This window comes from Lampris incognitus, chromosome 20 (genome assembly GCF_029633865.1).
Source record: "Lampris incognitus isolate fLamInc1 chromosome 20, fLamInc1.hap2, whole genome shotgun sequence".
NCBI classification, from domain to species: Eukaryota; Metazoa; Chordata; class Actinopteri; order Lampriformes; family Lampridae; genus Lampris; species Lampris incognitus.
The window spans coordinates 18,793,973-18,821,905 of NC_079230.1; the positions used below are offsets into that span (position 1 = coordinate 18,793,973).

The 27,933-nt window shown below is 44.7% G+C and overlaps 2 protein-coding genes across 3 annotated transcripts; both read left to right on the forward strand.

The window, feature by feature from the left end:
- The first annotated feature begins 4,841 nt into the window (after positions 1-4,841).
- On the forward strand, positions 4,842-15,059 carry LOC130130556 (ADAMTS-like protein 1). The gene is made up of 6 exons (XM_056300263.1): positions 4,842-5,112; positions 6,769-6,889; positions 8,646-8,850; positions 9,977-10,086; positions 10,373-10,593; positions 13,222-15,059. The coding sequence occupies exons 1-6, from the start codon at positions 4,911-4,913 to the stop codon at positions 13,329-13,331; spliced, it is 969 nt and encodes a 322-aa protein (XP_056156238.1). The 5' UTR covers positions 4,842-4,910; the 3' UTR covers positions 13,332-15,059.
- A 3,882-nt stretch (positions 15,060-18,941) lies between these two features.
- On the forward strand, positions 18,942-27,932 carry LOC130130708 (NLR family CARD domain-containing protein 3-like). 2 transcript variants are annotated; one of them, XM_056300492.1, is made up of 6 exons: positions 18,942-19,613; positions 20,600-22,322; positions 22,617-22,700; positions 24,036-24,119; positions 26,325-26,402; positions 26,930-27,932. In XM_056300492.1, the coding sequence occupies exons 1-6, from the start codon at positions 19,307-19,309 to the stop codon at positions 27,252-27,254; spliced, it is 2,601 nt and encodes an 866-aa protein (XP_056156467.1). In that variant the 5' UTR covers positions 18,942-19,306; the 3' UTR covers positions 27,255-27,932. The 2 variants fall into 2 exon arrangements, with proteins under 2 accessions (XP_056156467.1, XP_056156468.1); XM_056300493.1 differs by lacking the exon at positions 26,325-26,402.
- The last annotated feature ends 1 nt before the right edge of the window (position 27,933 follows it).

A 27,933-nucleotide genomic window follows, 5' to 3' on the forward strand; every position in this document is an offset into this window, starting at 1 on the left:
AAATCTCTCCCCCTTTGTGCATAGTTAACCTTCAGAATTGGCAATTTTGCATCGTTTGCACGAGTGACATTAATATGGGGGATGATAGGGATGTCTGGGTAGCATGGCGGTCTGTTCCGTTGCCTACCAACACAGGGATCACTGGTTCGAATCTCCGTGTTACCTCCGGCTTGGTCGACCTTCCCTACAGACAGAATTGGCCGTGTCTGTGGGTGGGAAGCCGGATGTGGGTATCTGTCCTGGTCATTGCACTAACACCTCCTCTGGTCGGTCGGGGCACCTGTTCAGGGGGGAGGGGGAACTGGGGGGAATAGCGTGATCCTCCCATGCTCTACGTCCCCCTGGTGAAACCCCTCACTGTCAGGTGAAAAGAAGTGGCTGGCGACTCCACATGTATCGGAGGAAGCATGTGGTAGTCTGCAGCCCTCCATGGATTGGCAGAGGGGGTGGAGCGGCAACCAGGACGGCTTGGACGAGTGGGGTAATTGGCCAAAATATAATTGGGGGAAAAAGGGGGGGAAATTCCCAAAAAATAAAATAAAATATGGGGGATGATAGATTCCTCATCTGAGGATAATTGAGGGATATCTAAGAATTTAGTTAAATGATCCACCAATCAAATTGCGGCATTTTGCAAATACAGCATCAGTATATTTTTGTTTTTTTAATTGTCAATGTGATCCATCAATGGATGCCAACAACCACTGGGCTTTCTGTCTATGCAGTGCTCCCGTAGCTGTGCCAGTGGGATCCAAAGGAGGGCGGTCCTGTGTAAACAGCGTTTGGCGGATGGCAGCATCCTGGAACTGCCTGAAACCTTTTGCCCATCTATGACCCTCCCAACCCAGCAGCCTTGTGCCAAGGAAGAGTGCCCGCCTCAATGGGTTTCAACCAACTGGTCTCAGGTGACTTCATTTCCAACCACCTATACACTGTTCTACCCACCCCGCTGTGACACTGTGTGATGTACATGTATAATACATGATGTGATGTGCTATAACATGTGAAATTACTCTTTTTGCTAATGTTTGCTGTCCAGTGTTCGGTGACCTGTGGAGAGGGAATCCACAGGCGACAGGTCACCTGCAGCAGGCAAGGGGAGGACGGGCAACATCAACCAATAGACCCCAAAGCTTGTGCCCCAGTGCCCCGGCCCAACACCATCCAGACATGTTCCACCAGACCCTGCAAGAGTAAGAGACTTTATTTTTGGGGAAAAACTGATTTTGCCAATTCACTCTGCCGAGAGAGTTACACGGGTTTAATGTGAAACATGCAAAACATTCTGTGGCCAGCTAATTCTCTAAAAGGGAAAAACTCAGGAGCAAACCAGGAAGTAAAGGCTGTAGTTTTCACCTTCACAGACTGTCCACCAGAAACATCACTGGCGGACACTTTTCCACACAATTTTGGTGGCCTTGTGGAGACACACAGCCTGCCCAGTATTATGGCTGCTAGTGGAGTGCTATCCCTACAATATTTATTGAATTAGTGTTGAAAATCATGATTGAATCATGATTGAAAGTCTGGTCAGTTTAAAGTCGAAAAATGTCTCATGAAAGTAAGCAACAATGGTAGATCTTTTAAAATTATTAAAACTGGGCAGCATAGTGGTCCAGTTGTTAGCCCTGTTGCCTCACAGCAGAAGATCTTGGGTTCGAACCCCAGGCCGTCCCAGGTCCTTTCTGTGTGGAGTTTGCATGTTCTCCCCATGTCTGCGTGGGTTTCCTCCGGGCGCTCCGGTTTCCTCCCACCCATCAAAAGACATGCATGTTAGGGTTAATACTCCTGTCTGTGCCCCTGACCAAGGCAATGGAAAGTAATAACTGGAGTTGGTCCCCGAGTGCTGCATGGCAGCTGCCCACTGCTCCTAGCTACACAGCTAGGATGGGTTAAATGCAGAGGGTGAATTTCGTTGTATGTATGTATGTATGTACGATGACAAATTCTATTCTGTTCTATTCTAAAAGGTGGCCTTTGTTTACTTTCAACATGCTGATATGCTGGGTTCTAACCATTAACCTATAATATTGATTTACACCACAGACACCATCAAACTGGAAGTTGTCAAACCAGACCCGACCATCCTGGCTCAGAGGAAGGTTTACATCCAGTGGAGGAAGGGCAAAAAGCTACAATTTGTGGTAGGAGGCTATGCTTATCTACTTCCCTGGACGTCTGTGATCCTTCGCTGCCCGACCCGCCGCTTCCGAAAAGGCCACATACAGTGGCTGAAAGAGGGGAGGCCTTTGGTCAGCCTGCCGCATCTCTCCATAACTTCCCTCGGCTATGTCAAGATTCAACAGCTCCGCGCGTCTGATGCTGGGGTCTACACATGTGTTGCAGGCCAAGCCCAGGAGAATTTTGTCCTCAAAATCATTGGCAGCAAGCAGAAGCTGTCTGTGCCAGACATAGGAGAGTCTTGGCTCATCGCAGACAGACGGCAGAAGGCCAGCCAACCAGATGTGGCCTCCACTGGGGAGACGTTTCGGGAGCTACGTCTCTCCCTCAACCGTTATGACAACATCGTTCAGAGCTTACTGGACCTCAAAGCCTCAGTCCAAGATGAAAAAGACATTTTGGGCGTGTCACCCTCCAACGAAAAGAACAGATCAACCCCGGGAGAGGAGAAGGCAACCTCTGAACTTTCCAGCCCCCTCATACTGATTGCCGACACCCACAGGCTGGACGAGCTTATCCACAACCTCTCAGTCAGCCTTGAAGGACCACAGTGGGAGCAACTCATCACCCAGTTGCTGAGTGAACTCACTACGGCACAAGGTGAAACAAATGAGTCGACTCTCCACCCTCCGGAAACAGCAGAATCTTCCACTCAAGTGCCCCTCCTTTACAAACCCAATATTAAAGCCCATGCAACCAGGCCGCAAAGTCCGGTGGTCATCCCGCAACCCAGAAAGGTCGATCCGACTTTGTTGTCTTACGTGATGGTCCAAGTGGGAATGCCAGTAGTGCTGCAGAGACAGGTGGCTGGTTTGGAGCTGAGGTGTGAGGCGCTGGGGTATCCAGAGTCGACCCTCACCTGGACTAAAAATGGGAGGGAGGTGCACTATAACGGCAGGTAAGGACTGCCTCTCTCTCACAATTTGTTGGGATGGCATCCATAAAACAAACAGCACCCGGTTGTTTTTTCCTGGATTCCAGATATTCCTATAGATACTTACATATTCTGAAGGCAAACAAATGCAATGAAGCTGCTTTAATACCTTTTTCCCAAAAAAAAAAAAAATACAGGTCTAGGGGCATCCGGGTGGCATGGCGGTCTATTCCGTTGCCTACCAACATGGGGATCTCCGGTTCGAACCCCATGTTACCTCTGGTTTGGTCAGGCGTCCCTACAGACACAACTGGCCGTGTCTGCAGGTGATGTGGGTATGCATGATGTGGGTATGTGTCCTGGTCACTGCACTTGCACCTCCTCTGGTCGGTCAAGGCGCCTGTTCAGGGGGGAGGTGGAGGGGAGGGGAATAGCGTGATCCTCCCACATGCTACGTCCCCCCTGGTGAAACTCCTCACTCATTGTCAGGTGAAAAGAAGCGGCTGGCGACTCCACATGTGTCGGAGGAGGCATGTGGTAGTCTGTAGCCCTCCCCAGATCAGCAGAAGGGATGGAGCAGCGACCGAGATGGCTCGGAAGAGTGGGGTAATTGGCCGGTTACAACTGGGGAGAAAAGGGGGGGGGATAGAAAATACAGGTCTAGAGGTGTTAACACAAGGCCAGACACCACCGGTATAAACTGAAAAGCAGTATATTTCAAGACACGAGTTGACCATTTGTGATTTATTCTGGCCTTTAAATTCTTATATACTGTTTTCTCGATATCTCGGGCCGCTTTTACACATCGGACGGAGCAGCTGCAGATCGACCCTGTACCAAAATCTGTTCTTCTATGGTGGCCATGTTCGTAGACTCGACTGTTTGCACGACCCACCATGTGGAGTTAACTTCGATTCGGCATGAATAGTTTCTACACACGTGGCGTGCAGTTTTCACAAAAATACACAAAGAACAATGATAAGCATATGCAATTTGTGCTTTCTTTTGGTTACTGGCTGTTTATTGCCGATATTAGCAACAACATAAATTTAACAGTGATCCTCCATAAAAGACCCTTTTCCAGTGAGATTGTTTTTGTCACTGAATTATCTAAACGAAAACAGATGATTAATCACTTCAGGTCGTTATGCATAAGAGCGATATATCCCTAGACGCACACTCAACGCCCGCTTTAAATGACCAGCTGGCACTCTCCATGTAAAATCTGTCCCACGGCCGTTCTGTGTGCCATGTAAACCCGGTTCTGGACATCCTTTGTGATTTTTGGTAAGAGCAAACCATCAAGACAAATGCCTTGCAACGCAAACTTTATTAAGGATCAATAAAGGTTGGGGCATCCGGGTAGCGTGGTGGTCTATTCCGTTGCCTACTAACACAGGGATTGCCAGTTCGAATCCCCATGTTACCTCTGGCTTGGTTTGGCGTCCCTACAGACACAATTGGCCGTGTCTGCAGGTGGGAAGCTGGATGTGGGTATGTGTCCTGGTCGCTGCACTAGTGCCTCCTCTGGTCGGTCGGGGCACCTTTTTGGGGGGAGGGGGAACTGGGGGGAATAGCGTGATCCTCCCACGCGCTACGTCCCCCTGGTGGAACTCCTCACTGTCAGGTGAAAAGAAGCAGCTGGTGACTCCACATTCATCAGAGGAGGCATGTGGTAGACTGCAGCCCTCCCCGGATCGGCAGAGGGGGTGGAGCAGCGATCAGGACAACTCGGAAGAGTGGGGTAATTGACCACGTACAGTTGGGGGAGAAAACGGGGGGGGGGGTCAATCAGTAAAGGTTGACTGTGGGGATTGTATAACATCTCCGGTTGTGTAACAGCTGATTTGGTGGCATGGTGAGAGTAGCTGAGCGGTCTGTGAAAGAACCGGCCTGGGTTCAGCGGTTTTCTCATTTTTGTGCTGGCAGAGTAGGCCTGCTGCCAGATGGCTCGCTGAAGATTTTGTCTCCAGGCAAAGCCGATGAGGGCCTGTACACCTGCACCGCAAGAAACCCGCTTGGCTCCAGCTCGCTGACCTCACGGCTGCAGATAACAGGTGAGATACACAAACACAAGAGTTTTTATAGAATAAGTTTCAGAGTTTGTGTTTTAGTATAACTTTGATACGGTCATGCAATGAGCAGTTTCTCAGGTCAGTTTACGTTAAGACGATAGAAAACTATTGGTGCCAAATGTGCATGAGACAGTGTGGGTGTTAACCCGATGTGAATATGTGAGGATAAATTAAGTTCGCTTCAAACAGTGGAGTTTGAATAGTATTGTTCTTAACTGCTGAGGGCCATCAGAGATTCTTGGACATTTTTGGCAATGGAGACACACATACGCACACACAGAAAAACCTTCAAACAACTCAGCGAATGGGAATGTCTGGATGGAGCCGCTGTTTGGGTCATCCCCATGCGGCATTGTCCCTCCCCTTGCCGGAGCGTGATCGGTCACAACCTCTCTGCTTTCCATCAAAGCGCCGCCGCCATGCGGCATTGTCCCTCCCCTTGCCAGAGCGTGATCAGTCACAACCTCTCTGCTTTCCATCAAAGTGCCGCCACCGACGGTTTCCTGAAGCTCCAGCACTTTCCCCTCACCATACGACAACAATTAGAGTTTCCAGGCAATGTTTCAAGGCAGATTAAGTGGGTGTGCCCCATTTGCCTAATCTAAACGGAGAGGATGAGGGGGGGGGGGCTTAAAAGTGTTGGAAACGTGCCAAACTGTCCAGCGTAAGAACATCTTACTGGTTTTAAGGGTAGGGTGTTGAAGCGCTGCGAGAAGAATGCAGTCGAAAGTACGATGGGTATTTTAGGAGGGGAAAAATGCTCCGTAGCATTCGCATATGTCGTCCTGATGTTTTGGAACAATTCGTCCTTGATTAATGGGTATTAACAGGATTTCTCCAAAGATACAAACCAAAGAGCTAAGTCAGTAATGTTATCCTAAGACACATTTCGGAGCTGGTCTACTGACAGTGAATGGATGACAGACTTTGTGTACTCACTTGGTTGTTTACAAGAGGATCTGGAAGGATATGGCTATATTAAACTTTTGTCACTTGGGAATATTCTGATGCTGTAATGTTATTTATTGCCTTTCTCCTTGCAACTGGTTCCAGTCTTGGACTTTGTTGAATCCTCGATTCTATTTCAGTTTTTAAGGTGTCTCTTCATCTGAATACTGACTTGTGCTTTTTCCTCCAAGTAAGAAGAGCAGTAACATCTGTGTAGCTGGCCACACAGTTTATTCAGTGTTTCTCTGGTGTTACTGCTACAACCACTGATGCCACCCTTATTTCCTCCTGACTCCTAATTCCCAGATCACACCACAACGGAGATGAATCTTAAACAGAAAAACACATCTGTCTTCTTCTGGTTGTTTTTAAAAGGAATAGTTTCTTGGTTAACGGTGACATTAGAGCTCATCTAAGAGTCTTATATTTTTGATAGACTGGGTTTTTCAGAAAGTTCTCCATTATGTAAATTCCACGTCATTACTCACTTAGTCTAATATCAATTAAAGCAATCTATGCATTGTTTATTTTTGCTTTGAGGTTGTACGACAGAAGTGGGAAAAAGACTGAAACCTCCTGCCAGAAAAAAAGCAGCTTTAAGATGACTGTTTTCTGACATTTGATTTGCAGTTTACACAAGAAAGATGCACGTTTCTGCAGATATGAAGAGTCTGATTGCTGTGTTTTCAGGCCACAAAGGACAAAGCTGTCTTGAAGGTAACAGTATGGGAGTGGATGGCTCGGTTTGTCCAGAGAGCAGTAACGGCAGCCAGGCTCTTGAGCTCTGCCATGGACAAGACTGCCCCCTCAGGTAGGCTGCTGCTACTGCAGGACACTGCCAGCAGAGAGCCAGAAACGCCCGTCTGACTATTAACACACAACTGTCGCCATCATTAGTTCACCCCCCCCCCATAAAAATAGAAATCACCCCCTTTTCCTTTACTATCCCTTTTATCCTTTTTGTTTTTCATGATCGATAACATGATGTAAAAAATATTGAAAAGACAGACCACTGTGCCATTTAAAGAGGTTGTGCAGCAGCAATCTCAAATGAGACATGTACACATAGACTACTCGTATGCATAGACTGCTTGTCATGTTGTCTTTTAAATTGAAAATAAATTAAAAAAGAAGAAATAAATTCTCTTTAAAAGAGAGAAGCTGAAAAGACTGGCAGCTCCCCCCCCCCAAACAGATGCCGTGACCGACCAGAGAAGGCGCTAGTGCAGCGACCAGGACACATACCCACATCCGGCTTCCCACCCGCACACACGGCCAATTCTGTAGGGACGCCCGACCAAGCTGGAGGTAACACGGGGATTCGAACCAGAGAGCCCCGTGTTGGTAGGCAACGGAATAGCTTAACCGTTTAACAAGGTGGCGTTGCTGCAGGTACAGCTGACATTTGGCTTTTTGTATATAAACCAGTCGATGTGAAGTGTGGCAATATTAGTCAACGAAAATGCAAAATACTGACCGATCCCTCAGTGCAGCTGACCCCTCAACGAAACCCCTCGCTATAGCCGCAGCACATTACAGGCGCATTGTGGGAAACAGTTCGACGGCCTTTAGTTGAGGAAAAGGGATGAGGGGAATATTAGTGGCTGGCTGATGATGATAAAAAGAATGAGGCTATCTCACAGACTGTTTAAAAATGCTTGGATTTCATGTCTTTTCATTAAGCTCGGCACTTTTTTTTTGGTCTCTTATTGGAAATTATTTCAAAACCATACTGTTCCCTATGGAATGACTTAGACCAATGCACCCTAAAATTAGCGCTTTGGAAGAAGCTTCACTGACTTCAAGAAAGTGAGTCACACATTTTCAGAGCATGGTGGTTTCCCTTATGTATAAGACAGAAAGACATGTGACCAACTTTATCTTCAGAGAGAGCAAAGCCATGGTGTCTGCCGCGATATACAGGCCTTTCATAGATGGAGAATACAAGCGCGCGGATACGTCACCATGAGGTGAGGCTGTCTTTGGGGTGTGCGGTAAACAGGCAACGCTGATCATCAATATCCCAGATCTTTATTCGGCGCTCCTATAATGCTGAATATTATAGGAGCTCCGACAGGGAATTTGACTGACCTATTTAAGACCAAACCCTATCGGTCAGAACAAGTTCATTTCAGTAACACCATAACTTAGCAACTCATGTATTGTTATGAGTGGCGCAACGTTTTATGAAGCTCCCCCCTTCTTTGCACCAGACTTACTACTTTCAAATCTCACTAATCTTCCTGTCCTTTCGTTTCAAATCATTTTTGCTGAGTCTCACTTCATGAAAACCACAGCTGTCGTTTCGGTGTGTATACAGATTGTGTCCTTCTGTATGTAGGTATGCTCAAGTTCATGTACTCTTTAAGGGGGAAACGGGCGATTCTGTCCTCCAGCTAGAGCTAGTCTGATGTTTCCACACAGTCAGTACACACACACACCGATGAGAGACATTTTAGATAAATGTTTTTGAATAAAACGAAGTTAAAGCTGCACCTTTTCCGTTCAAGCCAGCTGACTTGGAAATCCTTCTCACACGTCGTTTGTCTGTTATTTCGGTGGGACAGGTGGCGAGTGGCTCCTTGGTCATCCTGCTCGTCCACATGTGGAGGCGGGTTTCAGATCAGGAGTGTCAGCTGTGTGAGGGGACCCGAGGACGGGGCCGGTGAGGTGGACAGCCGACGTTGTTCAGGGGTGGGAAGGAGGCCTCCAGATACCAGACCATGCAACCTTTTGCCCTGTGCCTTGTGGGCCTCAACACCATGGGGGCCGGTGAGTTCACTGAAGACTTCTTCGTGTCATTTTTTTGAAGTGAAGAGAAGCTTGCCGTCTGAGATGTCATGTCAGTGCCTTGATGTCATTGGTCAATTCGAGTTAGTTTCTCATCTGTCCTAGGTGAGAGCACAGTCATTAAGTTCTACCTTTTTAAGCTGTACTAGGGGCAACCAGCCTCGCTCCTTCTCAGTTAAGCAGATAAGGAGCCTTTTTTTTTTATAACCAGGTTAGTCATCATTTATTTTCTCAAAAAAATAACCATCTGAGGTCCTTCTTAAGTCACCGGAACATTTCGGTGTCAATGCTTTAAGTGCCACCGAACATATTTCATCTCTCGAAAGTATTTGATGGTTGTCTGAAACTGTCATGGTCCCAAACACCTCACTGATATTTGCTCCTTTGGTCTTGTCTGAAGCATTCACATATCCATCCCTCCATTATCCAATCCACTTATCCCAATCGGGGTCACAGGATGCTGGAGCCTATCCCAGCAGTCATTGGGCGGCAGGTGTGGAGACACCCTGGACAGGCCACCAGGCCATCACAGGGCCAACACATTCACACCTAGGGACAATTTAGTATGGCCGATTCACCTGACCTACAGAGTTTCAGTGGCCATGTGTATTATTCACAGAGGACTGAGGAATAGTTGCAATCACAGCATTGTAAGATGGTGACAGATGTACTCCCATGGTCATCTATCCTCGATGTGAACAGGGAAGACCATCCCTGAACCGAGTGGGGGGGGGGCTAAGAGTACACCTGTCACCATCTTACAATGCTGTGATTGCAAACATTCCCAAATCCTCTGTGAATGGTACACGTGGCCATTGTAACTCTAGTTAATGGTCACTCCATATTTGCATATGAAACCGGTCGTTGGTTTCGGTCGTTATGCCACTGTATTGTTTATAAGGGTGGGGATACCTGCAGTCAGACTGAAGAGGTCACTTAGATGAGTGATGAAGCGTATGTCAATAAATGTTGTATCCAGATGAACTGAGTCAACTTCCTGTCATTGACAGTAACATTTCTGCAAAGTTGCAAACCCAAGAGGTAAATCAGCAGTCTCATCCCGACAACATACATAATGCCTCTGTTTACCATGAAATCTTTCTCTTAGTGCAATGGTCATTGTGCTGGTCCTGGTTGGGCCACACAGCACCGACATGTTTACTGCCAAGACAGAAATGCCACCAAAGTCCCCCAAAGGATGTGCAGTGGACTTAAAAGGCAAGTACAGACAACAGTCTTATTAAGACTCAGTAAAGCTTACTGATTATAGAATCAGAAGGATTACGATTAATAAAGTATTCTGAAGTAAAAGCTGTAATACGCAGATATCACTGAACATTTAGTGTGGGCAGTGTTTTTAAAAGGCAGTCAGGATATATGTTTAGCATTTGTTTGAATGCCTCATGCATCAGTAACAAAGCTCTGTTATCGGACTATTTCGGACAGTCATTTTGACCCTTTGGGACCATTGTGTCCGTGTGTGTCTGTCCATGTGTATTTACAGACCCAGCTCCCTTAGGAATTGCTCCACAGACGCCTGTGCTCTACAGTGGCGTGTCGGGCCGTGGACACAATGTACCGCCACCTGCGGACGCCACGGTTTCCAGTCCCGCCAGGTCACCTGCACCCACCGTCGAACTGGCAAGCCTTCTCGGGAACACCACTGCACATGGAGGCCTCGCCCCCCTAGCTGGCAAAGATGCAACATCCTGTCCTGTGGGAGAGGTGAGATATCCCTGAACAAGGACAGTTTTTGACTTCGTAGATGAAAATAGGCGAATTGTACACGAACTGTATTTTATATAGCACTTTATCCACTCTACAGAGCGCTTTGCAGTCAATGTCTCCCACCTAATCACACAATACATTTACATGTGCTGGTGTTATTTGGTAACAAAACAAAATATCTTCAGTTTAAAACACGATTTGCATGCACTGCACACCTTATCGTTTGACTGTTGCTGTATGGTTGGATGAAAGTTCACTTTAGTGGCAAAAAAAGTAAGATTTAAGCAAAGCTGAGTTTGTCTGCTACCTTAACTTTGCCTTATGCCTAGCTACAATCCTCCCAGTGGTAGTCGCTGTTTAGTAGTCACATTCTGCACCGCTGGGAAAAAAAGTAGAACTGAGGATGCAGCAAATTTAACATGGATAGATGGTCGGATGGATGGATGAATGGAGGGATGAGTGGACGAGCCCTAAAATGGCATTTAGCAGAGTAATGTTTTCTACATTCCTGTCAGATGTAGAGATTAAATGGGATTTATAGTTTAATCTCTGTAATTTTAGTCTTATGTTCCTTCAATGTAATGCAGTAGCAAGAGTACTTACTGAGATACCACAGATATAATTCCCCCAAACAAGACACAGTTCACATGGCAACAAAGTACTTTTTGCTGCCCTGTCAAGGAGAACGGGTTGTTGAGGCTTAAAGGGTAACAATTTTCAACATTCTCTCTCTCTTGCTCTCTCTTTCTCTATCTATATCTACTATATCTATATCTATCTATCTATCTATCTATCTATCTATCTATCTATCTATCTATCTATCTATCTATCTATCTATATATATAGATATATATATATATATATAGATATATATATATAGTATATGGTGTAGATGAAAGTGCTCAACAAATGAGGAGCAGAATATTAGCCTCATAGGATAAATGCCAAAGTCATTTTTTACGATTTTCGGATAATAAGAAAAAACGCATTTTCATATCCACTGAGTACATTTACACTAGGCCTACAATAAATCAAAGAAATCTTAATTATCTTACCAGATAAGGAAAGAGAGAAAGCCGAGCACCAGGAGCCTTTCTTGTATGCAACTTTTTTCTTTATTTTTTTCAACGTAAAAATGCTCAAGTCACACGAGTGACTTAGGCAGATTGTCATTTTTGAATGTAAAAAGTGTTCTGATTGGCTTAGGACATATGCACTAATCCAGGGTGATGCAGCAGTTTGAGGAGAACACATGTAGGCAGAAATCTCAATTTGGCCAAAAAATGACTTAGGCATTTATCCTATGAGACTAATGATTGTCCTGAATTGCCCTTCTGGGATAAATAAAGTTGTCTGAATCTGTAAGAACAACACTCTATTGGCAGCCAGTCTTGAGCAGTCTTCCTTGTACTTGGCCAATTACCCCACTCTTCCGAGCTGTCCCAGTCGCTGCTCCGCCCCCTCTGCCGATCCAGGGGGGATGAACACTGCATGATGAACCACATGCCTCTGCCGATACATGTGAAGTCGCCAGCCACTTCTTTTCACCTGACAGTGAGGAGTTTCAACAGGGGGATGTAGCATGTGGGAGGATCACGCTATTCCCCCCAGTTCCCCCTCCTCCCTATACAGGTGCCCCGACCGACCAGAGGAAGCGCTAGTGCAGTGACCAGGACACATACCCACATCCGGCTTCCCACTTGCAGACAAGGTCAATTGTGTCTGTAGGGACGCCGACCAAGCCAGAGGTAACATGGGGATTTGAACTGGTGATCCCCTTGTTGGTAGGCAACAGACTAGATTGCTACGCTACCCGGACGCCCCCAACCCCTTCTTTTCACCTGACAGTGAGGAGTTTCATCAGGGTGACATAGCGCGTGGGAGGATCACGCTATTTCCCCAGTTCCCCCTCCCCCCTGAACAGGACCCCCGACCAACCAGAAAAGGCTGCTAGTTCAGCAACCAAGAAACATACCCACATCCAGCTTCCCACCTATTGTGTCTGTAGGGACGCCCGACCAAGCCGGAGATAACACGGGGATTTGAACTGGCAATCCCCATGTTGATAGGCATCGGAATAGATTGCCGTGCCATCTGGACACCCCCGGAGCAGTTTTCTGTGTGTCACTGGTAACGTCACAGAAATAGTGTCTGCCAGTGACATCACTGGCGGACAAACTGTGAAGTTGAAAGCTCACTTCCTGGTTTGCTGATAGGCTGCATTGTGTAAGAGCATGTGAATCACAATGCTACATTTTACAGCTGTGTACAATGTTGTTATTCGCCATTCTCTTATAAAGCTGTATGTAGCACTGATATTCGCATTTCTTATGAAATGCCACCAGTCAGCAAGCCAGGAAGTAAGTCAGCATTCGTGGATTTTCCACCAGTGACATCATTGGTGGACACAATTTCAGTGGCATTTCAAAGACACACATAAGACTGCTCAGGATTATGGCTGCTATTGGAGTTTCACCCCTACAACACACACACATACACACACATACATACATATACATTTCTATATTATTATTATTATTATTATAGAGCGAGATAATGAAAACCATGGTTGTTTCCCTTTTAAAATGACTGTATTGTATAAATGGCTTCCTCTCCGTATCTCAGCAGGTGAGTGTCGAGACAGCACCCGCTACTGCGAGAAGGTGCAACAGCTGGAATTGTGCCCGTTGCCCCAGTTCAAGAATCGCTGTTGTCAGTCCTGCCGAAATACCTGAAAAGGGGATGGTGGTGGAGGTTGGGGGGGGTGTATGTCCAGGACATGACCCCCATGACCCCCAGACACTGAGCAGAGACTTAAAAGTCCCCGATGCCCCTTTCTGAACATCCACAACAGTCTTGGAGAACCCGGCTTGGCTGGAGGGGAAGGGAGGGTGGAGGAATGTGTAGATGCTCTGTCCTAGGAATGTTTGGATGGACGTCACTGTTAATGAAGTCCTCCGTTTTTACTTCTTTTTCCTAACTGATGTTCAGCAGCTTTCCATATTGTGCGAAAACTGACTAAGTTAGAGTTGCAATATGAGTAACAGAAAGGAAGGGCAATTTAGTCGTAGCTCTCATAATGGGTAATGCATAAGAAAAGGGATTGTGCCATTGATTAACTACATGTCCATACAAATGATAAGTGGTGGAGTGTATTGTTTTTTTTTTTTTTTTTTTTTATAACCACTGGATATTTGGAAGTTTTTTTTTTGTTTGTTTTTTTTGTAGCGTTAGTCTCTATAAAGTGTATGTGGATAAGATTTCACCCAAATCCAGTCATTTTCTAAAAGTTTAGTTTGTTTTTAAATCAATATTCTTGTTCAGGTATTTTGAATTTTTAAGCCGGTTCTTGAGGCAAATATGCAAAAGACAAACTGAATCGAACATTTGGCACCTTTTGACCACGGTGACTGGTCAAGTCATTTCAGTTGGTAACCCTTGAAACACGATGGACGTCAGTGGTTTTAATTTTAGCTTCAGCAGACTTAAGAGTAGAACATCATGAATATTCATTATATGGATTGCACTAATATGGTGGGGTATGACTGAAGTGTAACAATTTAAAGAGGAGATTAAAAAAAAAGTGGACACTTACTTTTGCACTCAACTCAACCAAGTCTTTGTTAAGACATGGCTTGGAGAGTTTTTATCTGGTCTTGTTTGTAATGTTGCAGTGTTTATAGTTTTACTTTCATGATGTTTATTCTGTTTTGGTGAAATTTTGGGAAAAATCTGCAAAAATGTCCCTGTAACCACTTTGTGACACCATAGCACACTTGAATGCAATGTAAACATGGTAGCCCCTCCAAATACACAAGTCTAATTCACTTTTCTCATCCTGAAATATGGTTTCTGCACGGCGTAGTTTTAGGTTTCGGGAAATAATCGAGACTTGCATTCGCAGCACTGCTCTTGTATATTTCTGAAGTCTTGCACAACATTGAGTCAATAAGTTGTCTGTTCAGCCAGATCAAAACTTCTTTTTTTTTTTAATTGTATTTATTCACACTAGTTTCTGTGCCAGATAGGCAGAGTTTGCACTTTTGACGCTATGTCTTGGGTTCAGTTACGAGTAGCAGACGTTATCCAGTGCAACACAAATCTGAACATCTAAAATACTATTTGGCCTTGGATGAAGGTGTGGTTATATTTTGTTATTGTTGATAAAGTATCACGTGGTAGTCACACGGTGTATTATTCATGCTCTTAAGTTATGTAGATATTTGTTCTGCTGAAGTTTTATGCTCCGTTTTGTCCTTTAAACTATTTATTATCATGTGTGTTTCCTGTGCAAATGTGATAGTTTTGTAAATAATTACATGGGAGGAAATGTAAGTATTCATTTCCCCCTAGATTATATTATTTTGATGTGCATGCAATTGGGACGCTCTGCTGGTGACTTGATGTATTGCTCTTTCTGCCGATGCCTGGTTAATCACTAGATAATAAAAATTAAATACATTCCTTTTATAACCTGCTTGTGTTGCTGTGACATATCCTGAGTTATGTACGCAAGTCGGCATGTTTTCATGGATCTCTTGCTCGGGGTGATCCGATGAAGAATTTTGCTCAATATTGGAATGCAAATTTTTGTTTTGATGCAATGAAAGCCTTTTAACTGTCAAGTTTGTCCAAATTATTGACAGCATCTAGCCTATATTTTCCAAATAATATCCCCGTCTGTGACTCAGTCAATAAATCAACATCTTTTCATCAGTATCAGCCAGGGGCATCAATGGAGGACACGTATGACCTTTTGTTGAAGCCAAATAAAATCAGAAAATGTTGTCTTTGGTTGAGAATAATGCATGGATTAACACTGATCCAGACCTGTGCAAGGATTTCTTATTAGGCTTCAAACAGATCTCAGACACCTTTGGGCTGGGATAACAGAAAAGATAACACCCTATATCAACACTATGTGGAGTTTTTATGGAATTAGTCCACCTTACCAAAGGCATGTATGATGTCTCAAATGGCGAGCTCTCTGACACCTTCCACAGAAGAACCCGAGTACTGCAAAAGGGATGTCGACTGTCTCCGCTGCTGTTCCTTGTCTCCATCGACTGGACCATGAAAAAGTCTATGGATGGCCAAAGGACGGGGATACAGCGGACCCCTATAACACAGATACAGGATCTGTACTTTGCAAATGCCCTGGCACTGATCTCATAAACACAAACACGAATGCAACTGAGGACCAATAGACTACATGAAAACGCCAAACATCTAGGCCTCATGATAAAACATTGGAAACACCGAGGTCATGAGGGTCAACACCAAATCTCAACAAGCAATAACCCTTGATGAGCAACCCCTGGAAGATGTGACTAAGTTTGTCTACTTGGGAAGCGACATGAAAATTGCTGTGGAGCTGCGCAAAGCAAGATATGCCTTCAGAACACTTCCCGGCTCTCCGAAAACAAAAATATGACTCTTCAACTCGAATGTTGAATCTGTATGGCTGTGAAACCTGGAAAACTACAAAAATAATCATCAGCAAACTACAAGTCTCCCTCAACATAAATATAATGAGGATATGATGGCCCAATAAAATAACAAATATGGACCTGTGGAAACCGTCCAATCAGAGATGGATCGGACATACACTCAAGAAAAGCCCCATCACTCTAACAAGACAGGCTCTAGATTATAACCCACAAGAAAAGAGGAAACCAGGAAAAGAGGAAGCCAAGAAGACAAAAGCAAAACAAAACAACGAAGCGGTCCATGCTTGAACAGTAAGAAGTGAAGGTTGCTGCACAGAAAAGAGTGATGTGGAGATGCATGGTGGACACCCTATGCTCCCAAGCGGGCCAAGGGGATGATGTCAGTAAAGTAAGTCATCAATAGGCTGCTATGATAAGATAGACAAATATTACCTGTAATGGGAATTCATCATTCCACCTTTTCGCTAAATTTGCTGGCATGCTAGTGAATATGGATGTAGTCAAACAGGAATAACAGTGCACCAATTTATATGAGTATATGAATATAATACTAGTATAACAAGACACCTAGGCTATTTATTAATTTGCCACCCACATGATGTCAGATACTGACAAAGCACACTTGTACCACCCATCCCACCCTCCTCCAATGCAGCAAGTCAGGGGCGTCAATTGGGTATGGCAGCCATACCTTGGCTGCCTGGTCAGTGTGAAACAATATATTTCAATTGAACATTCCTCAGTGTGTTAAATGAACTGTCGCCGACTGCCTCTCCCGGGTGATGTTTGGGGCCGTCCACTTGGACCCGACTACGCAGCCATGGCTGCAGACCAGGCAGCTGACACAGAAGTGCAGGCCTACCGGACTGCTGACACCGGGCTGCAGTTGAAGGAGGTGGTGTTCGATGATGCCGGGGCCACGCTTCTCTGTGACATCTCCACGGATCAGCCCCGGCCCATGGTGCCCACGGGCTGACGGCGATGGGTTTTCGACGCCATCCATGGCCTTTCACACCCAGGCATGAAGGCGACAACGACGTTGGTGGGTGCCAAGTTTGTGTGGCATGGCCTCAGGAAGGACGTCAAGGACTGGGGAGGCACCTGCGTGGCGTGTCAGCGCTCCAAGGTTCACCGCCACACCAAGGCACCCCTGGCGCTGTTCCCAGTGCCTGGGAGGCGTTTCAACCATGTCAGTGTGGACCTAGTAGGACCCATCCCCTCCTCCAGTGGTTTCACTCATCTACTTACCATGGGGGACAGGACCACTAGGTGGCCAGAGGCTATTCCGTTGTCAACCATCATGTCTGCTGAGGTGGCCCGGGCATTTATCGGGTCCTGGGTAGCCCGGTTTGGCACGCCAACTGACCTCACTTCTGACCGGGCCCCGCAGTTCACATCCGAGCTCTGGACTGCAGTCGCTGAAAGCCTAGGGGTGAAGCTGCACCGCACCACGGCATACAACCCACAGGGCAACGGTTAATGTGAGCAGTTTCATCGTTCTATGAAGGCCGCTCTTCGGGCCAGCCTCACAGACAGTAGCTTGGTTAACCGGCTCCCATGGGTCATGCTTGACCTACGGACTGCCCCTTAGGAAGACCTCCAGTCCTCGTCGGCCTAGCTTGTTTACGGCCAGATGGCGCGGCACCCTGGTCTGCTGCCCGCCAATGGGCTGTGTTCCAGGACACTGCCGGCGTTTTCACTCCAGTTCCAACTTCGCGGCACAGCCTCCCTCAGTCTTACATCCCCAAGGACCTGCAGTCGGCCGGGTACGTCTTCATCCAGCATGACGCCCACCGTACCCCCCTGCGGCCCCCCTACGATGACCCTTTCCATGTCCTGGCGGCGGTGGCTAAGAACTTTGTTGTGGATGTCGATGGTAAGCAGGAGTGGGTTTCGGTGGACCGCCTTAAGCCGGCTCAACTGGCCCAGCCCCCTCGGCGTGGACGCCCCCCTGCCTCTACACCTGTCAAAAGGAGCCGTTTTGGCTGCATTATTCGTCCCCCGCCACGTTGATTTTTTTTTTTTGTCATGGTGAATTCTGTGGGGGGGGGGCATGTGTAGTGTCCTACTTGCAGGTTAGATATTCACCATGCGGGCCAGAGACGGTCCCTTTAAGACAGTGGGCAGGGGTTAGCAAGGGATATTGTGGGTAGACGCGAGGCTGAGGTTTTTTAGCAGAATGAACTGCTGACTTAGAGCTTGACGGAGGAAATAAACGACCCCACGGCTGTGTGGTCAAAAAGAGAAGTGGTCTCGTCTCCTTTCTTTCATCCTCCACAGTACTGTAGTTACACTCATTACTGCATTATTATGTTTATGATGTTTTAGGTAAAATATTGTAGTGTGTGCAGGTTGGGGGGGGTATAAGTGCACATAGTGGGAGGAGATGTTTTGCTGTTCTGGGGGGGGTACCCTGTACCCTGTTGCCGGGTCAAGGGTTAGTGGGTTGGGTCTTTAGAGAGAGACGACCTGTGAGTTGAGTTTAATGGCGGCCTGTGCGGCGTGGCTGTGGCCAACAACAGCCGTGAATAAAGCAACGTTTTGAAGTGTTTTTCTTTTAATAGCGGCGAACGCTATTAAATATACCAAGACACACATTTGGCTGATGTTTTTTATAACTAAACATTCCCTCAATTATAAATACTGCACTGTAGTTAGATTTAATATTACTGCGTTTTTATATCTATGATGTTTTAGGTAGAATATACTAAGGTCGAGCAGGATAAGCGGTTTGGATAATGGATGGATGGATGGATGGATACTAACATACTCTGCAGACTAAGACAAACATTCGACTAATTGACGCAAGATGTGAACTGTACGTAACTTCCGACTTGTATACAAATTCGACATAAGAACAGACTCAAAAACGGGACTCGTTCATAACCCGGGGACTGGCTGTAATATTATTCCGGGTTATGAAACTGAAACTGTCCCGTGTCGTAACCTGGAATAACAAGACGCACCAATTTCACTGCACCGTGTCACACCAGCGCGTGTCGGGACTTGGACAGCCACGCACTTCCTCGTGGCGTTTCGATCACACATCTACCCAGGCCTTTCCTCAGAACATGGAAACACTAAACGTTAGCAACAAAAAAACCTTTTTTTTTCAAGTGCACGTATAAAAAGTTGCATTGATTTGTATCGATTCATCATTCCCAGCGACGTAGGGTTGGAAGTGTCGCCACGACTGAGGATGGATGTCAACGAAATATAACAAGCTGGTCGTTAAACAGACCGAGTACCAATAGCGGAAAATGGAGGATTATAAATCATACAGCCAGGCGATAAGGATGCTGAGAGTTTCCCTGGTGGACCAGCTGGAAAATGGGATTGACTTTCTCCTGGAACTCCTCTCATCCAGGGAGGTGTTGAACCGGGATGATCGGGAGGTGGTGCTGGGCCTGCCGGGGCCGCGGGCCAAAGTGAGGAAGCTGCTGGACATCGTGGAGTGCAAAGGCGAAGAAGCTGCTCGGACATTTATCTCGATTATCAATCAGCAGCAGCAAAAAACTCACAACCTCATACCCACAGAGGACAGCGCAGACCAACCACAGTCCAAAGGTATCGTATAATTCGACTCAACCTTTTTTTTCTTCCTAGTTAATTGTAAGATCTTGAAAATAAATCCGTGAGCTACAGTCCTTGTCATAGAAATATCATTAAAACGTAATGATGTAATGCAATAAAGGAGCGACAGCGATAGAGTCGCCCTCTAGTGGTAGCATTTTCACCTCAGCGTAAAATGGCTTGAATTCTCACTATCAATGCCACTCAGATGTGAGTTGAGACAATCTATATATATAAAATAGCTCACAGTTGTTAAATGGCAGAACAAGCTTGTTTCGTGCTCAATGCATTCATCAGCTGATGAGTGCATTGAGCATGTGACAGCTGATGATTGCTTATGGCATGAAACAGGCTTGTACTGTCTCATAAAGAATTTATTTGACTCACTGGATTATTTTGCTCCTTAGTAGCACTTTCCCTACTGTTTAGTGTTTCTTTTATATAAAGAAACACTCAACGGTGTTTCTTTATATAAAAAAGAAATATATATATATATATATATATATATATATAGATCGATAGATCGATAGATAGACAGATGAAACCACGTGTGCACACATAACCTTAACGAAACTCTTACATGTTTGTGTCTCATGGTGGGCAGGGCTTGGGGTTGGCCATTGGATATGAATTCTTTCCCTCTCCTAACAAAAATAAAACTTCAAAAAAAAAAATCAACGAACTTTGAATGTTGATCGTTGAACAATCAACTTTATTTTTCCTTTCCAAAATTTCCCCAATTTACTTTGTTGGGGGGGGCGGGGTCTGCTAAAATATAGAAGGTTCCATCCTTTGAACCCATCATTCTGTTAATTTAGGAGTCACATTATTTATCGCCATTTAAAAACAATAATGTAGCCTACTTTCAAATGCTAATCTTAAACTCAAAGTCCCATGCCATTAGCACAGACTAACCTATAAGGTACTGAGTTGTTTAACCTTAGTAACAGCTTATGACGTGATATCATTTTCCTTTTTAGTATGCAGCAAAATAATGCAAAAACACAAAGAGGTCCTCAGTCGCAGGAGCGAGAGCATGCTATACTACAACACTCGGCATGGAGAGAAAATCCCCTTCTCTGAACACTATGTCAATCTGCTGTTAGTCAGTGGACACCAGGGCTTGGAGCGGAAAAGACATGAGGTGCTCACTTTTGGACTAAAGCGACTGTCTATGCAGCAGGAGTCAACAAAGCATGGGCAGATAACACCAGCCAAACTCTTCTCAAGTGTAGCAGGAAGCCGTCCTGTCAAAAAAGTTCTGGTCACAGGGGTGGCCGGCATTGGAAAAACAATGCTGGTGCAGAAGATGCTGCTTGATTTTGGGAATAACAAGGATCATCTTGCCTTTGACTTTATCATCCACCTGACCTTTAGAGACCTGAATCTGATCACCAAACCAATAAACCTCAAGGAATTGGTCTTGCGTAAAAACAGACACCTTGCTAAGGAGCTTGACCAAATTTTGGCCAATGACAACAAACTACTGATCATCTTGGATGGCTTTGATGAGTTCAGACATTACAGGAGCTGTGACATAGATGCGTTTGTGACCGAGCCAGATGAAGACGGTGAGGTGGCGGAGGTTGTTGCAAGCCTGATGCTGGGTGAACTCTTACCCAATGCTTCAGTCTTGCTCACAAGCAGGCCTGCAGCTATTGGCTACATACCTGTAGATTGCATTGACCGCTTTGTGCTCATTGCTGGATTTTCTATGAAAGAAGTCCAAGACTTCTTTCAGCGCTATTTCCAGGACCATGCCTTTGCAAAAAACATGTTTGAAGTAGTTGCAGCAAATGAGCTAATGCTCACACTGTGCTACATACCTGCATTTTGCTACATTATGTGTTGCATCCTGAAAGAAAGCCAAGATCTCGCTGGAGAAAGTCCTAAGACTATGACTGATATATATGTACAGTATTTAGTGGCCTTGCTTCGGTCTCACACCCAAGACAGAGCCAAGTCCTCTCTGAATGACCAAAAAGAGGGGGCCTCCCCACAGATGTCTGACGTAGTGCTGAAGTTGGGACAGCTCGCATTCCTCAAGCTAATGGACCATCAAACATTGTTCTATGGCAGTGACCAAGATGTTGCCTGTTTGGTGGGATACGGTCTGGTCAGCACCTTTTTAGATAAGACAGTGGCACAAGAGCCCGGCTGCACCGAAGACATATACTCCTTTACTCACCTAACTGTTCAGGAGTTCTTTGCTGCAGTTTATTGTGCAATGACTGACCACCCTTTACCTGATGCACTTCAGCACAAAACCAGCCCAGGAGAGGAGACATGCAAAGGGCACTTGGACCTCTTCTACCGGTTCCTCAGTGGGGTCCTCTCCGAACGCAATGCTAACCTTTTGTCAAGGCACATCGGGTTGCGCTGCAGCCGTGAAAAAGTGGAGACTTACCAAAAAAGGATCATCGGCGAGCTTAGGGACCAATGTGGGAGTGGGGCCCAAATACTGAATAATTTACATTGCTTGTTTGAGCAACAGGACCCCTCATTGGCACAGGCTTTTGAACTAGAGGGACTTCGAGTGAATGTTAGCGATGAGGCACTCTCCTCCATGGATTACAATGCCATCAAGTATTTCCTAAATCTCACTGAAGGAAATATATCAGAGTTGGATCTAACTGGGACCAACATTAACTGTGAAGCGCTGAAAGACCTTCAGCCCCACCTACTCAGATGTGAGAGGCTTTGGTGAGTTCTCAGGTAAACGGTGAGGTGGATAGTATCATACATGACATAGTAACTCAGTTAGTAGTCATCCAGGATTATTTTTTATTCCATTCTGGCGTATTTTGACTAGCTAATTCATATTTTACTAGCCCTGATGCAGGGCCCCTATGATGTTCCATGATATTTTATTCCACTGCCCAATTTTTCCCAAAAAAAAAAACATGTTTCTGAAGAAATGGTAGAGGAAACACTTTCTTTTTTTTTCTTTTTTTTAACATAAAAAGGAAATAGTGATGCAGATATTTCACGTTTCAGGCTTGGGGAAAATAATCTCGATATGAACACAGTTCATGTCCTTGCTGATGTGTTGCAGCTGTCGGAGTGTATGACACACCTAGGGTAAGAGGATGGGAACATTTTTTTATATGGTTTGAGGATGTTTTTTTTATTGTGGTTACATTCTTATTATGGACCACAAGTAGAGCTTTTATTTACACTACCGTTCAAAAGTTTGGGATCACCCAAACAATTTTGTGTTTTCCATGAAAAGTCACACTTATTCACCACCATATGTTGTGAAATGAATAGAAAATAGAGTCAAGACATTGACAAGGTTAGAAATAATGATTTGTATTTGAAATAAGATTTTTTTTACATCAAACTTTGCTTTCGTCAAAGAATCCTCCATTTGCAGCAATTACAGCATTGCAGACCTTTGGCATTCTAGCTGTTAATTTGTTGAGGTAATCTGGAGAAATTGCACCCCACGCTTCCAGAAGCAGCTCCCACAAGTTGGATTGGTTGGATGGGCACTTCTTTGAGCAGATTGAGTTTCTGGAGCATCACATTTGTGGGGTCAATTAAACGCTCAAAATGGCCAGAAAAAGAGAACTTTCATCTGAAACTCGACAGTCTATTCTTGTTCTTAGAAATGAAGGCTATTCCATGCGAGAAATTGCTAAGAAATTGAAGATTTCCTACACCGGTGTGTACTACTCCCTTCAGAGGACAGCACAAACAGGCTCTAACCAGAGTAGAAAAAGAAGTGGGAGGCCGCGTTGCACAACTGAGCAAGAAGATAAGTACATTAGAGTCTCTAGTTTGAGAAACAGACGCCTCACAGGTCCCCAACTGGCATCTTCATTAAATAGTACCTGTTAGAGCCTGTTTGTGCTGTCCTCTGAAGGGAGTAGTACACACCGGTGTAGGAAATCTTCAATTTCTTAGCAATTTCTCGCATGGAATAGCCTTCATTTCTAAGAACAAGAATAGACTGTCGAGTTTCAGATGAAAGTTCTCTTTTTCTGGCCATTTTGAGCGTTTAATTGACCCCACAAATGTGATGCTCCAGAAACTCAATCTGCTCAAAGAAGTGCCCATCCAACCAATCCAACTTGTGGGAGCTGCTTCTGGAAGCGTGGGGTGCAATTTCTCCAGATTACCTCAACAAATTAACAGCTAGAATGCCAAAGGTCTGCAATGCTGTAATTGCTGCAAATGGAGGATTCTTTGACGAAAGCAAAGTTTGATGTAAAAAAAATCTTATTTCAAATACAAATCATTATTTCTAACTTTGTCAATGTCTTGACTCTATTTTCTATTCATTTCACAACATATGGTGGTGAATAAGTGTGACTTTTCATGGAAAACACGAAATTGTTTGGGTGATCCCAAACTTTTGAACGGTAGTGTATGAAATCATGCATCACACTTTCTCTTCCTCATTTCTATTAGAATCGGCTGGACAGATGTCAGTGATGAGGAAATGCTTGTTCTCTCATCTGCCATGAGAATGAGTCACATGCTTCAAGAATTGTGGTGAGTTAAATAATGTGGCGAATTTCCCCCGTCATGTGGTGAATTTCCCCCATTTCCCCCGTCATGAAACATAATGTGTCCTCCTTGTGTGTTTGTGATGGCAAGGGATGATGATGGTCATCGGTCCTCCTCACAATAACAGGCGCCCAGGTTAAAGAGTCAAAAAGTTTTGTTTTTTTTTCTAAAAGATACTAGGTGACTGGTTTATGTGGTATTATATTCCTTTTTAATTCAAGATAACCTTTATCAAACCCATTTATCCATCCATTCACCCATCCATTATCCAAACTGCTTATCCTGCTCTCAGGATGCTGGAGCCTATCCCAGCAGTCATTGGGCGGCAGGTGGGGAGACACCCTGGACAGGGCGCCAGACATCACAGGGCCGACACACACACACACACACACACACACACACACACACACACACACACACACACACACACACACACACACACACACACACACACACAGAGAGTCATATCAAACTGTGTTACGACCCCAGCAAAGGTCATCTCCTTGGTTGGTAAATTGCCCTTTGATTTAGTTAAACTGCTTAAAATATTAAATAGCTTATGCATGAATTTTTTTTCACATTCCCTTAGAGGGGCTAAGGGAATGTGAAAAAGAGCCTATTCTGTAGCATATTGAAAGTGAATGGTTGTCCAAGGACTTATGTATGTTGTATTTTACTCCAGGTTGGTAGATTGCTGTTTGGTCAAAGATTTATCTCAGTGTAAGAAAACTAGTGTCTAAAATGAGGACAGGAAGCATTTGTTTATATCTTCAGTAGTCCATCGAAAACGATGATAACTGTGATGCAGTTTAAGCTCGGCAAGCACGCCTGTGGGCCATCAGGCCCGCATTAGAGCGACAATATCATCCACATTTGTCACAGACCAATGTTGATCGAGCTCTCCTCACATCATGTCTTTCTCAGTAGTTAAGACAGTCGTTGTCATGCCCCCGCCAAACAGTCTCTCTGGACCTCATAACCCATTCCTAAGTGGTACAGTATAGTGCAACGGGCTCAGTAGATAAACAGGTTGCCCCGCAGTGACAGCTTACTTGTCAAGTGATGCCATCTATTGACCAACAGAGTGGTTCCTCTGCTTACCATCTGATGTTCGTGCCACTGGTCCAATAGGGCTCATGATCCTATTGGGCTCTTCTGCTGCAAACAACATGGAGCGCCCTGCTGCCAGCGCCTTCTTGGATTTGAATTTGGAGTTACCTTTACCTAGCCTTTGCCTAAAGAGGCAAATCTACAAGGCAGTAGAAACAGATGCAGATAGTACCATCTACTGTCATAATGGTAGCAGCAAAGGTTGACCTGACTTTTTATATATATATATATATGCTGATACAGGAAAAAAGCTTAAAAAAGTACTGCAAGGTATTAAAACTTTATTTTCTGTATCTGTGTTGATATTCCGCTCCTCATTAGTTGAGCAGTTATAACAACACCATTGCCGGTTTCGGAAAAAAACACTATATATATATATATATAATCTCAAGATAGATGTAGGAAAAAAAACTTTTAACGGGATGGAATTGATGTCAACCGGCCACGTCGATTGGCTCCTGAGTGTGCTCCCTAAGCAATCGAGGGATGGCTTCGTGGAGCATCTACAGCCTCAAGGTCACCTCAGTGCAAACAGCCTAAACCCGTACAGCCTTCGAGACCTCTCCAACTGGCTCTGGGTAAAGGCTGAAGCTCAAAGACTGTCTGCAAGAATGGCACAGTGCCATCGGATTGAAAGGCCACAGGCCCCCAAGAGAGATAGGCAAGTTCCCGCACCCAGGCCTTGCAACCAGTCTGCGCAGTATATCATGGCGCCGATGAGCCTAAATCTGACAGCCGTCGGCCTTCAGAGGTGTTTCGGTCAGAAGCCAAGCAGCAGAAGTCAGAGAGGATGTGCTATTTAATAAAAGTTGTTTTTTCCCCCTACATCTATCTTGATATTCCGCTCTTCATTTGTTGAGCACTTTTATCAACACCATTGATGGTTTCTGGGGGGAAAAATGCTATATATATATATATATATGTGTGTGTGTTTGTTTTTGTTTTTTTAACAAGAGTTCACATTTGCAAAGTATCCAGTTGGAAGATTGCAATTCCAAATGATCAGAATTATTCTATCTTTACAAATTATTCCGTCCCATGAAAACTCCCAACAGTGTTTCTATGTGTGCTGTCTCACAGGATGGAGGGCAATAGAGTAAGCTACCGAGGCCTGTTCTCATTGAAGGACTTGATTCCAAGTCCTCTGAGCAAAGTTGTGTAAGTGAAAGTCTTGTGTTGCTGTAAAAACCAAAGCTGGTAATTCCCAATCCATACATCAAGAATTCAGAGGTGCTATGAGCAATATTTTGTCTCTCTTGAAACACAGTTTGAATGGTAAATATCAGCAGGCGTTGCTGGGTGATACTGATTGACACAAACTAAACCGCTCATGGCCAACCCAATCTCCAGATTTCTTCATTCAAATGCACCGGAGCCAGGCCGGTTGAGTTGTTGTTTTTTGGTATTGCCCACTGTAAGATTTGGATCATACCCACTGTTTTCAGCAAACTACACAGTGAATGCAACATCTGATATCTGCTGATGGTGTTAGAACACGGAAAATGTTGGAAAATCTGTCGTTTATCCATTACCCTTCTATTGGAATTTGTTTGTCCTGCTTGCTTTGATTTGTAGTTTTGAGTTGTTATTTGCATCACTGAATAATTCGAGGTCAGGATTCAGGTAGAATTACAGCGCCCTTAAAGTTTTTGTGTTAAACTGACATTGATTTCTTGTTCCTACAGTGCCATCTGGAATGACTTGAATGATGAAGACGTGGAGGCTCTTACAGTTAGTGAAGGAGGAAGCTTTGTGCTGAGGTTCACTGATGACGTAGTATGGGAGGAGTGGGGGAGATGGGTCCTGGCCAGATGTGAGGTCAGCAGCAACGAGAAGCTGGTCACAGTGCTCTGCAAAGTGTGCAACATATCGATCCACTGTTTGGAAATCCTTTGGGCAAAGGGTTTCTACAAGAGACTTAGACAGCTCATCAAGAACAGAATTGCTCAATGCACCGAGGATGACATGCGCAGGAAGCTGGAAAAGTTTGAGAATGTTTTGAGCTCTTGATATAGAGTGGCTCAGCCTCTCTACTACTGCTGATGTTAATATTGCTAATGACTACAACAGAATCACATCTCTGAAACTTGAAGCAAGAGAAAGTGCAGCACAAACGTTGCCTGTAGTGACCAAGGTGGATGTTTAATACCTTGCTCAAGGATAATTGGCTGTTAGGGAACCTGATCTTTGACTTTTTAGTGACATAACAGTTTCATTCACCACTCCAAGGTTCAAGGTTTTATTCGTTACCTACTTCATGTACAAGTACAATGAACAGTGAATGCTTTCTTGGCAAACTCCAAAACGGTTCAAAAAGGAGGTAGATCTGATAAAGTGTGATGTACTTATAATACTTGTAAACTTTATTTTATTTAAGACTGTACTTTTCTTGTATTCTTAATCACACCAACGACGCCAATTAAAATTCCTTGTGCATGTACATCATGCACATGACAATAAGTCTCCCTGAGTCTGATAGAACAACAAGTAAAAAGGAACAAAATAAAATTTAAAGAAGTAAAAAATCCGGAGAATATACAGAAGGTATACTCCGATAAGTATCTGGTCTTGCACCGACTTGTGTTTCCTGCAGGTCTCCTTGAGCTGGAATTCATATATGGAGTGCAATAACTTCTACGTTAACTGGCAATGTGTTAGGACAAAGATGCATTATCAAATTAAAATGATC

Coding starts and splice junctions, on each gene's coding strand:
- LOC130130556 (XM_056300263.1), top strand. CDS start 4,911: ATGGTGAGAGTAGCTGAGCGGTCTGTGAAAGAACCGGCCTGGGTTCAG. Junction 10,087..10,372: donor ATGTGCAGTGGACTTAAAAG/GCAAGTACAGAC, acceptor GTGTATTTACAG/ACCCAGCTCCCTTAGGAATT. Junction 10,594..13,221: donor CATCCTGTCCTGTGGGAGAG/GTGAGATATCCC, acceptor TCCGTATCTCAG/CAGGTGAGTGTCGAGACAGC.
- LOC130130708 (XM_056300492.1), top strand. CDS start 19,307: ATGGAGGATTATAAATCATACAGCCAGGCGATAAGGATGCTGAGAGTT. Junction 22,323..22,616: donor CTCAGATGTGAGAGGCTTTG/GTGAGTTCTCAG, acceptor TTCACGTTTCAG/GCTTGGGGAAAATAATCTCG. Junction 24,120..26,324: donor CACATGCTTCAAGAATTGTG/GTGAGTTAAATA, acceptor GCTGTCTCACAG/GATGGAGGGCAATAGAGTAA.